Raw genomic sequence first — 18,000 nt, forward strand, 5'->3', positions numbered from 1 at the left:
AAATTAAATAACTGATTATTTGCGTTTAAAAAGTTACTAAACGCAGTTTTCCAAAAGTAGCTCCCCCCCCCCCCCCACACTGCAATAAAACGCAATTTTCCAAAAATTGATTATTTGCGTTTAGAAAAGGATTTTCACTTGTTTATTTTTTTAAATATATATTTGCCAAACACTCAAATAGTTGATTATATGATTATTGTGATATCAAGCAATATAATCAAATCCAAACACAATCTTTCAACATCACGTTTTGTTACAGTTAATTATCTGATTCTGATTATTCAAAACGCATAATCTATTTACAAAACTCAACCCCAAGCACTCTCTTAAAAAAAAAAAAAAAAAAAAAACTAAATTAAGGGTGTTTAATATCCCTGGTAAGCTATAAAATAAACATGATCACACCTCGGTATATTTTGATTTGCCTCCTTTGTTTCTTCAATGGGCGCCAATGTGAAAACCTTAACCAAGAAAATCTACACCCACCTTAAACTCAACAGCCTATCCAAAGCAGTTTCCACTTTGTTTGAATCTCTGGTTCCAGTTGACAACTCTTTATACGCTTCTCTCTTCAAACTGTGTGCTGAAAGACGTGCTATAATCGAAACCCGTAAACTCGAATCTCATCTATTGACCTTCACTCTAACACCACCAATCTTTTTACTCAACAGGGCGATCGAAGCCTACGGTAAATGCGCATGTTTGGATGATGCACGTGAGTTGTTCGACGAAATGCCTCATAGGGATGGTGGGTCTTGGAATGCTCTGATTTCAGCGTATGCGCTTAATGGGTTTGCGGCTGAAGCGTTGAGGGTGTTTTTGGATATGAAGGAAGATGGGTTTTCGTGGAATGAAGTTAGTTTTGCTAGTGTTTTGAAGTGTTGTGCTTCACTTTTGGAAATTCGGTTTGGCATGGGAATACATGGGGTGGTTGTGAAGTCTGGGTATTCGGGTAATGTGATTATCGCGAGTTCTATCATAGATGTTTATGGGAAGGGCGGGTTTTTGAGCGAGGCAAGGAGAATGTTTGATGATATTGTTAACCCGAACGAGGTATCGTGGAATGTAATTATTAGGAGGCATTATGACATGTGCGAAGAGGAGAAGGCGGTTGGTTTGTTTTTTGAAATGGTTAAGCGGAATGAGGTTATGCCGTTAAGCTTTACGGTATCGAATGCTCTTCGTGCTTGCTCGAGGATTTCTGCATTTGATGCGGGGTTACAAATTCATGCTTTTGCCATCAAAATAAATGTTGTAGACACTTTGGTAGTTTCGGGATCTCTCATTGATATGTATTCAAAATATGGAGATTTACAAAGTGCTCACAATGTCTTTAACCAACCGAATGCTAAAGATTTAGTTAACTGGACTTCAATCGTCACCGCGTACGCAATGAATGGAAGAACCAAAGAGGCAAGAGAACTCTTCAACGAGATGCCTGAGAGAAACATCGTTTCATATAACGCGATGCTGGCGGGCTACACACAGAATCGAAAATGGGAAGAGGCCTTAGAAATTATCCATCTGATTTCCAAAGCAAACATCCATATCGACCATGTTACAATCCCGTTAATTTTGACCGTTTGTGCGGGTCTTTTAGACATTGAATTGGGGAAAAAGGTTCATGGTTATGTCTACAGGCGTCATCTCAACTCTGATATATTTGTTGGAAATGGTCTTCTTAATATGTACGGAAAATGTGGAGACTTGAGAAGTTGCAGAGCTTGGTTTTATCAAATGAGCCGTTTACGAGATGCTGTATCTTGGAATTCAATATTAACAAGTCATGCTCGTCACAAACGGAGTGAGGAAGTGATGATGGTCATCTGGAAGATGCTGGAAGAGACTCCACCGAACAAACACACTCTTGCAACTATTTTAGCTGCTTGTGCAAATATTTTTGCACTCGATGCAACTAAACAGATTCATGGATTTTTGGTCAGGAACGGTTATGATATAGACATTGTTATGAAAGGAGCCATTATTGATGCGTACTCCAAATGCCGTTGTCTCATGTACGCACTCACGGTTTTTAAAGCAACTACTCCACGTGATTTGATTCTTTATAACTCTATGATTTTGGGATGTTGTCATAATCTAAGGGGTGATGTGGCTATCGATGTTTTTGATATGCTGAAGAGTGAAGGGTTAAAACCGGATAATACGACATTTCAAGGAGTCTTGCTTGCTTGCATATGTGAGGGTCGTGTTGAATTGGGTAGGGCGTATTTTGAAGTAATGAATAAAGAGTATTGTGTTATTCCGCGTTTGGAACATTATGAGTCCATGATAGAACTCTATGCTAGGTATGGGTACATTGGCGAACTTGAGAACTTTGTTAAGCAAATGCCGTTTGACCCAACTGCATCTATGTTGATTAGAGTTTTTGATGCATGTCTTGATTATAAACATGAGAGGTTTGGGAAATGGGCAGCTGATCGTCTTAATGATTTGAATCCATCAGTCCCGTTTAGATTTGAACTCATGGATCACAGAAGAATGGCTTGAAGGATCAGTGAGCTGTTTGGTTCAACGCCTGATTCTCAGAATATCCTGTTGAACGAGTGTTTGGAGGTGATTATGATTCTCAGAACATCTGATTCTGTGGTTTTGGGTCACAACAAAGCGAACCGGCCGGGTTGGGTGACGGTTTAACGGTTCGGTTTTGATGGTTTGGCGATTTAAACCGTTTTCTTAGTTTTGTTCAAAATCATAAGTTTGTATTAAAAATTTTAAAATGAGAAAAATGGTTAACGGTTAATGGTTAGACGGCCAGTTCCAAGTTCCAAACTTAACTGTAAAAACCATCAGACTGCCAAAACCGAACCATTTGGGATCTCAAAACGGCCGACTTTCTTTCAGTTTGGACTGTTCGGTCGGTTACAACGGCTTATGAACACCCCTACTTCGCAAGTGCACATTTTTATCCGCCAATGCCCAATATTTGTCCAATATCCGTGGGCTCTTTAGTTTGATTGCAATAGAGATGAACAATAGTTGATTTGATCATATTCTCTGTAACTTGTGTGCGTTTCATATTAGAATTTTGAAAATGAGCCTTTGTACCAGTGGCATAACAGGATTAAAATGTTTTCGTTTTGTTTTTGATTTGCTGCATATGGCTGGACTTTTTCCTGAGAGCGGAACGAGTATTGTTATTAATAAAGAAAAATTTATAAAATCTGAACAACTATTGTTGATAGGATTATCCAGGATCATTTTCAGTAGCTTCGTTTTGGGTCATCAATTCACACGATTAGCGATCACTTTATGTAGCAATCAAAATGTTGGTTTAGTTCTGGCATGAAAGAGAAAACACTGATGAGCCTATCCACTGTTAGTCTTTATCAGAGGTTCCATTCAGCAGACTTTGTCTTCAAGCAGAGTTTGGTCTTTCACAGTGCTTGTACAGCAGACTTTAGGCAAGAGCAGATGTTGTAGAGCAGAGCTTGTAAACTCTGTTATTGAAGGATCAACATCTGATAGATGTTTTGGCTTTATATCATCTGTTCCTTTGTAAAGGGTTTGATCCCGACACTATTTTTGGGGAGAGCTGTAGATCATAACTTGCTTATTTCATAATCAGAGAAGCATGTTTTGGCTTTTGAAATCCCTAATTAAATTTTATCCTTTTATTTGTCAAATTTCCCTATTTATTTACTATATATTAATTATCAACTTTTTTCGTACTCACAAAATCACTATTCAATTTTCTTACACATTTAACCTCTATACTTTGCTTAGTATACAACTTTGTCACAAACATTTTCATTTATTTTTTACCCTGATACTTTTCCATTTTCAACTTTGGTCCTTTATACTTTTCATATTTTATAAATTTGTGGTTTTACGTTTCAGTCTAAATTTTACGACTTAGCATTTTGTAATGTGCGTGTGTGATTCAACGTTGTTATGTTATTTGTTTTTGTGGTTTAACGCTAGTCCTATTAGTTATTCTTCTAAATATTTTGCGTTTCAGTCTAACTTTTGCGAGTTAACATGCTGCAATGCGCATGTGTGGTTCAAGGTTTTATATTTCTTTTTTGTTCAGTTTAACAGTCCGGCCGCAAAACGCGGTTCCTAGATACTAGTTAAATAAAAGATAAAAGAAAACAGAAATACATTATTCCTTATACTAATTTGCAACCGTTACATTAGCGCTTTCTTTTATTAGGTGATAGGATTGCTGAAAATAGAGTAACTTTTTTGTATAGTCATGATAAACTAAAGTGATTTTGATCGAACAACAATGGATACCATTATTGGTATTATTGAAACAGATTCCAGTATACGACTATTTTAAAGTAAATTAAAGTTTTCGATCGATGTAAAACATGTGTCGATATCCATTTTGGTCGAGTATCGTGCCAAAGCGAACCGATGGTGTCTAGACAACATCGCTACCGATGTAGGTCTAGAATATTTCTGCGAAATGGTATGTAAATTATATGCTCCCGAGTTCTTATGTAGACTAACGAGCCACGACGTGGCGCTTTTGTACCAAGCTCATGAGGAGAAATATCACCTTCCTGGAATGGTGGGTAGCCTTGATTGCACGCGCATTTAGTTTGGAGAATGTGTCCCACAGAGTTGTGAGGCCAATATATGAGAGGAGATCACATGTACTCGACAGTTATGCTCGAAGCGGTGGCCTCTCAAGATTTGTGGCTTGGCATGCTTTTTACAGTCCACTGGGTTCATAAAACGACATCAATGTGCTCCAACAATCTCCATTATTTCATACTGAATGACATGGAACTGCGCCAAAATGTCCATTTTACGTGAACAACCACTTATACAAACGTGGATACTATCTTACCGGTGGAATCTACACTACTTGGTCCGTGTTTGTGAATACATTTCTATATCCTCACCTTCCGGACGAAAAGAAGTTCAAGAGGTAACACGGGGCAGCACGAAAAGACGTGGAACGAGTTTTTGGTGTTATAAAGTCAAAATGAGGTACCGTGAATCGACCAATGCGTTCTAGGATTGTGAAAATGTAGGATCGTTTCGTGACCCGAACGAGTCAATCAGAGGCTTTCTCCTTGGTTTCAGGTGCGGAATAACAAGAAACTAAGGTAGAAACAGCACAAATATCACTTTAACTACTTGTTGTATTGATTTGACGCTGGTTACAACTTAAATCTCGCACCGGCAGAACTTCGGCACGATTTTTACAACTTGTTTCTCTTTTTTCAAGTCAGATCGCTCATAGGTATTTATAGACAGCTGGGACCGCTTATTGGACAGGCCCAATAAGCGGTCCATGTAGTTGACACATAAGCGGTCCAACTAACATGCAACTCGAGCGGTCCAGCAACTAACCTTTCGAGCGGTTCAGACCTTTGTCACTCGAGCGGACCAACATGTCCGTTCGAGCGGCCCATGTTCCTAAGAGCGATCCAATCATTATACAACTATACAATTACACTATCTCATATTTACAATCATTTACGATCATTCCTATTCTAAAACTCTAAGACTCGAACGAAGATGTAGTCGACAGACAACTGCACCAACAGACTCCCCCTTGAATGTTGACGGAATCTTTAGTGAGAGTCTTCAACAAGACATTTCTCGGATATAGTTCGGTCTTCTTCAAGAATTCTGCCTGGATCTAACTTTCTTTGGCTATAACCTTCATCAGACTCCCTCTATCACTCTGCTAGGATAGACGTCTGGGATTTTGTTACCACCATCGAAATTATATCCTGGCTTCTCTCTGTTCAGCTCATCATCTCTGATTCTGATATGTCTCCTGGCTATCTGTAGCAACAGAATCAGAAACCTGCAAAACTCAACCATACTATTACAAACTAATACAATTTGCAATTCAACTTAATGAATCAACAAATCATATAAGAAAAATTATGAAGATCAAACTGTAGGTTACCATTCAACTTATTCATCAAGTTAATGAACCAAATTTGCATTTCAAATCTTCACAATTTAACACTCTCTCCCAAACCAAACTGTCTGTTCATCAAGTTTAGCCTTTGAGATTTTGAAAATCAGCTCTTCACCATCAGTTGTCGAAAATCTTTTTGGATTTTTGAAAATATGAAACATAAATGCAAAAACAGAAATTTAAATGCAGAAAATGAAATATGTACAAACATATTTTTGTGAGTTTGTGTAAGAGGATCATATCAGTTTTTGAGACACATCACGAGCACCGTTAAGCTTCTAATCGTTTTAAGTTCTAAACGATTCATGTTGATTGACGATATTGTTGTCCACTTAAGCTCAATCTAACAACTTTCGAAATGCTTACCGATACGTTTAAGGTATATTAATTATGCACTAAGTTCTTATGGACCCCACGATCTCAGCATATCCCCTCATCATGCAATACACTAACTCAAGTAATGCCTTTAAACTTTCATCAACTGTGATATGTGCGAAAATAAAACAGAATGTTTAAACATTAACAATCAGGTCGATACTTCCGTATACGCAGAGAAAGTCCAATGTTTAAACAAAATAAGAAAATAAAACAAGTTGAAGGTTTTTAGGCTTTAACCACCAGGTCGATACTTCCGTATACGCAGAGGAGGTCCAAAGCTTAAACGAAACACCAAAGAAAATAAAGCAGAACGTTTAGGCAACAACATCCAGGTCGATACTCACGTATACGCAGAGGATGTCCGATGCTTAAACAAAATAAAAAAATCAAACAAGTTTAAATCTTTGCAAAAAGAAATGCACAATCACAGCGACTTTTCAGCAAAGTTGTGAAAGTTCACAAACTCAACCAGTTTTATGCTTTTTGGCATTCAGCGATTACCGAGTAGGCACACAGTCAAGAAGGACAAAACTAAGTACTATGCTTTCAACCATGTTTCCCACTAGAACTAGGCTTTTACATTTAAGTTTGTATCGTTATCGCAAATCTACTAGTCTAGCTGAGCCTATCGTCACATCTTTAGTGAGACCGTTTATCACATTTGGCATTACATTTCTTTAGCGTGCTGTGATAGTCCACTGATTTACAATCATTTCCTCTTTTTCACAACAAAACTCATTTTTAAATTTTTATTGTTTTTGACATTTTCAAATTTTCTAATTTTTTTTTAAAATTTTTCTCCCCCTAAAATCAAAATATGTTTCAATTTTGATTTTCTGGGAAAATTTGAAACAAACTGTACAAAAATTGACAACTTGATGAGAATCACTTCAATTCTCTATCCACCTGGCATAAACAATCAGAACTCCCCCTCACAACAAACTATTTTCCCATTGTGATTTCAAAACACTTAAGTTTGTTTTAATCAAAATGGCTTTTCCGAAAAACTTAGTTTGTTTACCAAACAGTTTAGGTACGGGGTTACTTCATCATCTTGTTTTCTACACAAAAGTAGGAAAATCCAAGTACAAGTTAATGTCCTTGATTTACCATATGCAGTCCAGAATCCTCTGTACCACTTGTAAAACATTCACAAACACAACCAAACCTCTTTACCATTTGCATGATTGACATTACCGAATAAAATTGAAGAAAGATGCCGATTCATGATCCACGATACCATCTTGGGATCTCCGGCAATTCCTGCAAAATCTTCAAACACAGATTTAAAAAGATGCCGATTCATGCTCCACGCTTACAAACCTGGGAGCTCCGGCAAGTCAGGTTTTTTCTATTTGAATAGTTTCACCCAAGCCTGACCAGCCTTGGGTGATTTTGAATTCTTGTTCAACAATGGTGGAAAATTTTTCTCATCCATTGTTAAACTAGAATTCTTGACCTTTACCTCAACACATGGCTCTTCTGGTTTTACCATACCAGAATCATTGCCTGAATGTGGCTTGTCTGACTTTGATCTGTCAGATTCATCGCCGACATGTGGCTCCTTTGTTTTTGAAGAAACAGATTCATCGCTAGGAAGTGAAAACTTCACTTTCTTCTTCTTCTTATCCTCTTTTGTCCCCAAATTTGTATCTGATGAATTCTTTTTGCTTGTCTTTACAGCGGAGGTAGTAGATTCATCAGAACTTTTATTCTTACCAACGGATGAACCCGAGGACAAAATCTTTTCGAGATATTCTCTCGCTTTCTTTCTCTTTTTCCTCAGTCGATCTTTCTGCCCCTGAGACAGCTTCACTTTTGTTTCTTGAACTTTAGATTCTTTGACCTTCTGTTCTTTGACATTTTGGTCCGAAACTTTCAATTCTCTGGGCTTGACAACGACTGGTTTCTTCTTTGCCATTTTCTGAGAATTGGCCCTCAATCTTTCATACGATCTCCTTGGGCAATCTCGGGCAATGTGACCTTTGATATTGCAATTATAGCACCTCCTGGTCTCATAACTCCAGTATTGGCAGTTAACAGCAATATGCCCCTGATATCCACAGCTGTAGCACACCCTGTTATCATACCAGTTACCATTTTCACACCAAACGCTCAGATCATAGCATTGTCTGGCTTGGTGATATTCCTTCCTCAAATGTGCTGGTTTTGACGCTTTTGCACTGTGGTTTGTTCTGCACACAACAAATTTTGAATTTTCATTTTCAATTTTTTGTAATTTTTTCTTTTGATTGGATGATCGTACTGATGAGTTTTTTCCTTCATTTTTAAAGTTTTGATTCTGTTTTACAATCTTCTTCACAGGTTTTTGTTTAGAGCATTCACCTTTTTCAGTTGATTGCAGAACAGTTTTCTGAAATTTTTCTTTCAACTTTAAAAACAATTTTTGTTTTTCTTTCTTAACATTTTCATCATCAGACTCTGTCACAGACTCATCTGCTGAATAAAATTTCTCATTTTCGTCATCAGTTTTATCATCACAATCTTTGACTTTGACTTTGTCAAAGTTTGTAGCCTTTTCACTCATCGGAACTGAATTGATCGGTTTTGGACAAGGAATATTCAACTTGTCAGATTTAGTCGCAAAACTGATCAATTTCTTCTCAAGTTTATCTATCTTGGTCCTGGAATTCTTAGCTTCTTCCTCAAGCTGAGATATTCTCTCAAGATGAGACTTGATGGAATTTTCATTTTCAACCTTCAAATTTTCAAGAACAGACTTTTCATTTATCAAAATTTTGATCTGTTCCTGAAATTTTGATTCATTGGCTTTTAGATTCTTATTTTCAAGCTTAATCCAGAAATCTAAATCTTCTGAAGATTTCTGTTTGTCTTCAAGCTCTTTGATTCTCTTTTGAGCGCTTTCACCTTCTTTTTCAAGTTCGACAATTTTCTGAAGATGGGAATTTATCATCTTTTGTTTTTCAATGTTGTTTTTACTAAACACATTTTTCCCATCTTTAAGAATTTTCACTTGCCCCTCAAATTCTTGATTTTTCAAAGTCAAACTGTTAAAATCAATCAACAGTTTGTCGTTTTCGGCTTTCAACTTCTCACAATCTTTTTCCAAAGAAAGAATCTGTTTTTCAGCAACGTGCTTCTCGTCTTTCAACTTTTTGACTTCAGATGCTAAACTTTCTATGTCTCTCACGAGTTTGTCATTATCAGTCTTAAAGTTATCGCATGTTGAGCACATTGTTTCATTCTTCACCGATTCTTCAGCTTTTGGAGCTTTTTCTCCATTTTCCATAAATTTACCTGCACAAAAGAGTTTAACGAAATCAAGAGGATTACCAACATTATCAATATAACAACCTCGTTTGAAATCGTATTTTAGCACGTTTTTTGCTCTGACACATTTAGCAACTCTTTTGTACATTTCCTCAATTACATCTGTATCCAAATCTAGCATGTTATACTCCAAAACCTTAATCATCTCTTTCTTTTTCTTACTGACTTCAAGTTCATGAGCTTTAAGTTTGCTGATGAATTGATTTAGAGGTAGTTTTGAAAAATTTGAGTCCTCTCTTAAATTTTTTAAACATTCACTCCATTCAATTGGTAATGCATCTGCAAATTTCTCCAATTTTTCAGCAGTTGACGGATATATCTCATGATCTTTCAGATAATTCAGTAAAACATCATATTGGTCTTTAAGATCATCCAACGTTTCATCTTTCAGACACACGAAATATTTGAACCTTTTTGCCCAACCATCTTTGCTCACTTTTCTATACCCCTCATTTAGAAATCCGTTATTCCAGTTATTAAATCTTTCGAAATAATAATTCTCCTGTTCATCGAACATCATTGCCATGTTTCGCAAAACAGAACGGCACGTGTTTGTTGACGAATACGCGATCTAAATGTGACAGAAAAGCGAATCAAACAGCAGTTGATCCAAATAAGCGGTCCAGATACACAAACTGGATGACAAATAAACGGTCCAGAAATTGTCTGAAAAAGCGATCCAGAAATGATCCAATAAGCGATCCAAATCAGTTCTAATAAGCGATCCAGGAACAATTCGTCCGCATGAGCGGTTCTAACCGACCGAATAAGCGGTTCCAAACTATGTTCGAATAAGCGATTTACTATCCGTCCGAATAAGCGGTCCACACTTGTCCGGATGAGCGATTCACAATGTCCGGATAAGCGATTCAAGGTCGATCCGACCGAATGAGCGGTTCCTGATTCGTCCGGATAAGCGGTCCAAGAGCTTGTTCGAACGAGCGGTTCAACTTCAGTACCAATTTTGATCCACTAAAACTTTGAATTTAGATCTGAAACTTTCTAGGGTTTATCTCGATACTATTTCGCACAATCTGTGAAAAATTGAGCAAATTCCGACCGTGAAATCTTCTCGAATCAGAAAAAGAAGGTGTAGAAGTAAGAAAAAGTGACGAAATCCGGCTGATTTCTGTAGAGAACCTCCTCCTGAGCTCTGATACCACTTGTAGGATCGTTTCGTGACCCGAACGAGTCAATCAGAGGCTTTCTCCTTGGTTTCAGGTGCGGAATAACAAGAAACTAAGGTAGAAACAGCACAAATATCACTTTAACTACTTGTTGTATTGATTTGACACTGGTTACAACTTAAATCTCGCACTGGCAGAACTTCGGCACGATTTTTACAACTTGTTTCTCTTTTTTCAAGTCAGATCGCTCATAGGTATTTATAGACAGCTGGGACCGCTTATTGGACAGGCCCAATAAGCGGTCCATGTAGTTGACACATAAGCGGTCCAACTAACATGCAACTCGAGCGGTCCAGCAACTAACCTTTCGAGCGGTTCAGACCTTTGTCACTCGAGCGGACCAACATGTCCGTTCGAGCGGCCCATGTTCCTAAGAGCGATCCAATCATTATACAACTATACAATTACACTATCTCATATTTACAATCATTTACGATCATTCCTATTCTAAAACTCTAAGACTCGAACGAAGATGTAGTCGACAGACAACTGCACCAACAGAAAAATATTAGGTATGTCGTATATACGTGCATTATTTTACATAACATGCTTCTAAAAGACGACGGGAACGCAATAGCACCGGTGCACATCCAGGATCCTCTAGTCGGGCACGTTTTCGATGACACTCTGTTAAATGATCTCATTGATGAAGATAAGCATTAAAGACTAAAACACAATCTCGTGGAGCATCTTGGAGGACTAGCTTTACCCCACCTATTGATGGATTCCGATGAAGAGTAATAATTTTATTTATTTTAATTTAATGTGATGTTTTTTTTTAATTTTAAGTTAATGTATTGTTTTTTTTAATTTTAATTTAATGTAATGTTTTTTTAGTTTAGTGTGATTTTATTTTGTTTAGAATATGTTTTAATTATTACTGCATAATTTAATAAAGAAAAAGAAAAAAAATGGATTCTACCTGAGGTGACCACTCCTTATTTTGTGGAGGGGCTTGGGTTGGGGGCATTGCTCGACACGTGGCAAATGTGAACTCCAACAGTCCACACCCAAAAAAGTGGGGGGTGGAAGCGGCATGGCAAGGCTGGCGTGGGGTGCCATGTCGTTTTTTTTAAAGTTGATAATGATATAAAAAACACAATTTATATTAATTTAAAAAAAATTACATAAAAGACAATCCTAAAAATTTAAAAAACCTACTTAATAAATCCTAAAAAATAAAAAAAAAATCTACTTATTAAATCCTAAAAAACCCTACTTATTAAATCCTAAAAAAATAAAAAAAAATTTACAAAGTACGGTAATATTATAGTGGGGAACCCACTTAAAATCCGTATTCCCATCATGTTTGTACTTGATCTTCGCGATCTCGGCTCGGTCGTCGTGGGTCAAGTCGCCCGTAGGGACATGGTCGAAGCAAACTTTAAACCGGTCCAACTTCGGTTTGAGCTCACGCCATTTGTGTTGACACGCGTTTAAGTTGTGACGCGTGTTGCCGACGTGTTGTTGGTACTGTTGAAATGCTCGACCACAATACGCGTGTAGGATCGTTGTGCAACCTAAACGAGTCGTTCAGAAGAGTTTTGATCCGAATCAAAGGCGGAATTCGATGAAACGGATTTGATAACAGCTTGATTCACTTTAAATGTCTCTTATATTGATCTGATAGTATTACAGCACCTGGAGACAATTTGGCAGAGCTTCGCTACCTAATTCCAATCATTACAAATGACAACCTATGCTCTGATATATATAGGCATGGGTATTTCGTGCGAAATGACTTTAGTTCATTTCGTGCGAAATGGTCTTTGGCCATTTCGTGCGAAATAGCTATCACACACACAAATCCTAATTTCTAGTATCTCGATCACTGGTTTATCCTAACTGATTACAAGACTCGATTCAAGACGAAGTCAATCAGACATTAATGCACTAACAGACTCCCCCTTGGATGTTGACGAAGTCTTTGGCATCGAGTCTTCGATAATCTTCACTCTTGATCTATCTTCTTGCTCTTTCCAAACTGTCTAACATTGTAAGTATCCATCAATCTTTAACTTCTTTTCTCTATCAAAATTACTTCCTTCAGGCTCCCCCTTTCGTTAAGCTTCTGTGCTTTTGGGATTGACACCTGGCTTTCCGGTTACAAGCTACCCCTTGCTTCGAGCTCATCTTCAGACTCCCCCTAGACTCGGCTGTCGGGATCGTAATCTGGAATCACATCTGCAACACTCAAACATTTATAAGTAACAACGTTTTAAACATTCAATTGTCCAGAATTCGTAAACTGGCTCTTTTCAACTTTCTAAAAAACTCCCCCTATCAACAATCTTTATAGATTTGGCAGTATTAAGTATCCAAAATCGAAAACTGTCTCTTTTGCATATTTTAACAGTATAAGCATCCAAATCCCTCACAGTTAATCATCCAAGTCCAACTTAATGACCTTGGAGATATCACAAACTGTTTTTGATTTTTGATTAAAAATTCAAGTTTCAAATTAATGAACTTGATTTATTTTTAGAAACACGATTAACATACTTAGATTTTGAAATTCAGCATTTAAACATCGGTTGTCAAAAATAAAGTGAAATCAAAATCTTTTTGGAATTTTTCTGAAACATAAAGCAGTAAAGAAATATTTACAAACATATTTACAGACAATATTTTTGTTTGAGTTCGTGTCAGAGGATCATATCAGTTTATGACAAATCACTAGTACCGTTGAGCTTTAAAACACTTTAAGTTCTAAACAATTCACTTAGATTGTCAGTATACTGATCCACTTAAATTTTCACACAAACTTCAATCGATTCGAGATACGGATTTAGTGTTTTAAGGACTTAACTTATTCGCGTGTCCCACCTCAGAATATACTCCCGTATCCAGACTCCTATATTCAGTCTTACAGGTGAATGTACACTAATGATATCTGTAAACGGGTAATGCGAGACCATGAGAGCTCAGGTTAGAGCTTTTGTTCAGACAAAGAGATGATGGCTCGACTTTAGGTGTGTCCCGTTTGGGGATATTTTCTTCAACAGCACATGATTAGCATTTTGCAATGTTTCATCATTTTTTATGCTGAGGGTGAGCTTTAAGATTAAAGCAGTGCAGAGCATTATACGAGGACTAGGCTATTGCTCCCGCAAAATCAGAAGTCCAGGTATAATACCCCAGATATCATCACGTACAAAGACCTAGTATATCAGAAATAGAAAGCCCTTCAGATTTTGGGGGTTACCTATATATCCGAGAGATGTTCCCCATGAAATAAGCAAGTATTTGATATTTAAGTTTATATCTCGAAAACAATCTACTAAGCGTGTAAAAACCTACTGGCATATCATAAGTGAGACCGTTTATCACATTTTAACATTCCATTTCCTTAGGGTACTGTGATTGTCTACTGATGTACTATCATTTCCTCTTTTTACACAAAAACTATTTTTCATTTTCTCAAGTTTTTTTTTGCTCTTTAGATTTTATCATGTTTTTGGCTTTTCAAATTTTCAAATGTTTTTGTATTTTCTGAAATCTCTTACTCCCACTAAAATGCAAAACCATTTAAAGAAAATTTGATAACCGACACTGATAGCTTTGTCTCGCCTTCCATTTTCTGCTTCACATGCTCTGTTTTGCAGAAAGTATAACGTACCCTCATGATTTACAACACATTGATTTTTTACCGTTTGAAAACCGTTTTTCAATCTTGTGAAATTAATCATGTTTGTTCCGCCGTGAGGGTTTCGGCATATTCAATCAACATATTATTTTTTTTTAGATTTTTGAATATTTGACAAATTTAAAAACAAACATATTTTTTATTTTTCAAAATTTTGACAAAATAAAAACATATTTTTGGTTTTTAAATTTTTCAATTTTTAGGGTTTTTGAAATATTGTTTATTTATGTACAGAAATCAAACAAACTCCCTTTTTCAACCAACACAGGGTTCAACAGCCTCCTCCTTTCGTGCCAGGCTGCTCCTACATTCTTCTTGTTGACATTCAGATTTCTTCGGAAGCACCTGCACATTGAATAATTGAATTACTTGAACAACTTAGCCCAGGTCTTTTTGACTTAGGTATTTCAACACAATATGCTTCATTCAATTTCGGAAAATCTTTGTCATTTTGAACAAAGACTTTTTCAATTTTGATTTCAACTTTTTCATCATTTACCGAAGCGATTTGTTTCTTAGCAGACCATGTTTGACCTTTTGGAGTCCGTCTTTTGTAAAAATGTGACTCTTTTTGAACATTTTGATTTTGAACAACAGTTGGTTTCCAAAACTCGTTTGGTTTTGTTGCATCGACAATTGTTTTCCAACTTTGTGTTGTTCTCAATCTGGGTATGTGAAAATTCCAGGTCTGTGTAGAATCGAACCTGTTCAGGTTTGATTTCCAAGTTTGATTCGAAGCAAACTTGTTTGTGTTGTACCTCCAAGTTTGTTTTGAATCAAATCTGGTTGACCTTTATTTCACATTCTCAGATTTCTGTTTCTCAACCTTATCTAACTTCTTTTTTGTTTCAACATCAACATGTTTCAGATTTGGACACTTGCGTGCAAGATGTCCTGTTTGATCACATTTAAAACATGTTCTTTTTTAGACATCTTTGACCTGTGGTTGTTGCTTTTTCTTTTGAGCATAGAACTCTTCATTAGACTGTCGTCTGAATTTGAGTTCTTTCTCTTCTTCGGAACTTGTTCCGTGAACAAAATTCATCTTTGTCTGATAATTTGGTTTTTCATTTTTATTCCAACTTTGCTTCTTCTTATTACCCAACCCAGCCTTCATATTTTTCTTCTTGAAACTAGGTTTTTTATAAAAAGTTTTATGACCTTTTCCAGTAAATTTTGAAATCTCAGACTTTTCAATCTCAACCATTTTGAACACTTTGTCAATCTTTTCTGAAATCACATTCTGAATCGGGAATACAATATCTAAGAATAATTTGTCCGATCCAATCATGGTATAAACCAATCCTTTTGAATCATCATTCAAATTTTTCTCGGATTTTGAGTTTTTCAGATATTTTTCATGAAAACTACCTTCATTTTCATCTTGTGATTCAGCTTTACCTGTATCAACCGACTATTCTTTCAACACACTTTCAACGACCTTACCTACCACATCTGAATCACTAGAATCATCAGATTTGGATTAGGTTACGTCAATGTTATCTGGCAATTGATCTACCATGTTGAAAGCTTTTTCGACCTTTTCATCATCATAAAATGCAAACTTTTCCGGTGGTGGAACTTGATGAAACTCTGAGCCAATGCCCTTTTTGTTTTGCTCAGAATCTTTACCAGCTTAGCAACATCTTCAATGTAAGAATTTACTACTTGTTGCTTTATTTCATACTGTCGCTTAAACGTATCAGTTGTTTCAGAACAGTATCTTAATCGTGATTGAACAAGCTTCATTTGACTTTTCACATCTTCATATGACTTTTTAGTAATGTGATAAGCCAATTTTATTGAGTCGTATTCTTTTTCATTTATTGACATGCATTTTCCTTTTGTAAACACTCTTCTGTCATTTTCAAAACCTTTTCTTTCAAATTTTCATTTTCTTTTCCTAAATTCTTACATGTTTGTGTTATATTTTCATTATTATCTTTCAAAACTTTTTCATTTTCTAACATCTCTTTGCATTTATTTTTGAAAACTTCTTCGATTTTATTGAATTCAAGATTTCTTGTTCTGAATTGTTCATCTTTTTCAGTACAAGCTCTGCACGTTTCCATGCATTTCTTGCACTTTTCAACATTTTTGTTTAAGATATCAGAATCAGAATTTACCTCAGTGATTGGCACTTCGGTTTTCTCTGCAGTCTTTGTTTGGTCAGCATCTTCCTTCTTTTCTCCACCAGTACCATCATCACCACTAACATCACCTGCAACTAAATTCTCATTCTTCATTCATTCTTCAACAATCTGTTGTTCTCCAATAGCACATTCTTTCACAGTTTCTTCATTCACAACAACTTGCTGTTTGTCAATAACACCTTTCTCAACCTTTTCTTCCCTCACATCTTCTTCTTTAACCTCTTCAACTTTGATCTCTTCAACAACTTTCTTCAACTCTTCTATCATACACTCAACATTCTTCTTCATTCTTTCTTCATCCCTCTTCTTCAAACTTGATATCATGACATCTCTTATGAGTTTTTCCAGCCTTTTCACATATGTTTTATCTCTTTCAGCATTTGAACAATATTCAACAGATCGAGGAATTACTAAAAGAACATCATCATAGATTATGTCCTTCTTGGGAACAACAGGTTCACCATTTCTGTTGACATAGCACTCTCGCTTCTTGTCCCATCTTTTATAGCTGACAACATCTTCATACTCTTCTTGCATTTCATCAATTCTGTTTCCAGCAATGCTTCTTTCTCTGTATGTTTTCTCATTCAGAATCTCTTCTCTGGTTTTCTCTTTGATTTCAGCAACAAAACTATAATGTTTGCTCTTTGAAATAGTTTTGCCATGAGCTGTACTTCGATTATCAACACGATCTTCTTCTGGAAGAATCTGACTCCAATCATACCCTTCATCATCATGGATTACTGCACATGCTCTTGACTTCTCTTTGGGATTATTTTCAATCATTTTCGGCTCCTCTTTGCTTCGGTGGTAAATCGCCTTTAGGTAATAATCATCATTGAAAGGATGTTCATTTCCATCAACTGCAGAATTGTTGCATTCTCTCTTGAAATGACCTTTTTGCTTACATTTGAAGCAGGTCACTTTGGACTTATCGAATCCAAGTTTTGTTGATGGACTACCTATTGAATTCTTCCAAGTAATCTCCATATATCTCTGAGCTCTGCGAATGCAACTTTCCAAACACCAGCGAATATCTATGAGTTCCATTTCTTCCAGATCGATCTGGTCGTAGTCTTCTTTGCTCAATTCAGAATTTCCAATTTTGCCTGCAACTAGACCTTCATATGATTCCAGGACAGATGCAAGGAAACTCATTTGCTGCTTAGCAGAGTTGATGCTCATTGCTGGAGAATTCTTCAATTTAAGAGCGATGTTATAGAGAACTTCTTCTGATTCTTCGGAGTTTGCTTTTGGAAAAGACGAATGATATCCTGGATTGTAACTTGATGAACTTGTCTGAGGTTCTTTTATCTTCTCACCACTAAATGCTGTCTTTGGTGAATCACCAACTTTCACCGAGGGTATGTTTCCTTTGTAATAAAGACCCACATTCTGTTGATGTGAATAATC

General features: G+C 36.5%; 1 protein-coding gene across 1 annotated transcript; it reads left to right on the plus strand.

Moving 5' to 3' along the window:
* The first annotated feature begins 416 nt into the window (after window positions 1-416).
* Window positions 417-3,108, plus strand: LOC110908379 (pentatricopeptide repeat-containing protein At3g26540). Its single transcript, XM_022153312.1, has one exon. It carries the CDS (start codon window positions 442-444, stop codon window positions 2,506-2,508), a length of 2,067 nt encoding a protein of 688 aa, XP_022009004.1. The 5' UTR covers window positions 417-441; the 3' UTR covers window positions 2,509-3,108.
* Window positions 3,109-18,000: the final 14,892 nt, after the last annotated feature.

Source organism: Helianthus annuus, chromosome 14, assembly GCF_002127325.2.
Source record: "Helianthus annuus cultivar XRQ/B chromosome 14, HanXRQr2.0-SUNRISE, whole genome shotgun sequence".
NCBI lineage: Eukaryota > Viridiplantae > Streptophyta > Magnoliopsida > Asterales > Asteraceae > Helianthus > Helianthus annuus.

Coding starts and splice junctions, on each gene's coding strand:
- LOC110908379 (XM_022153312.1), top strand. CDS start 442: ATGGGCGCCAATGTGAAAACCTTAACCAAGAAAATCTACACCCACCTT.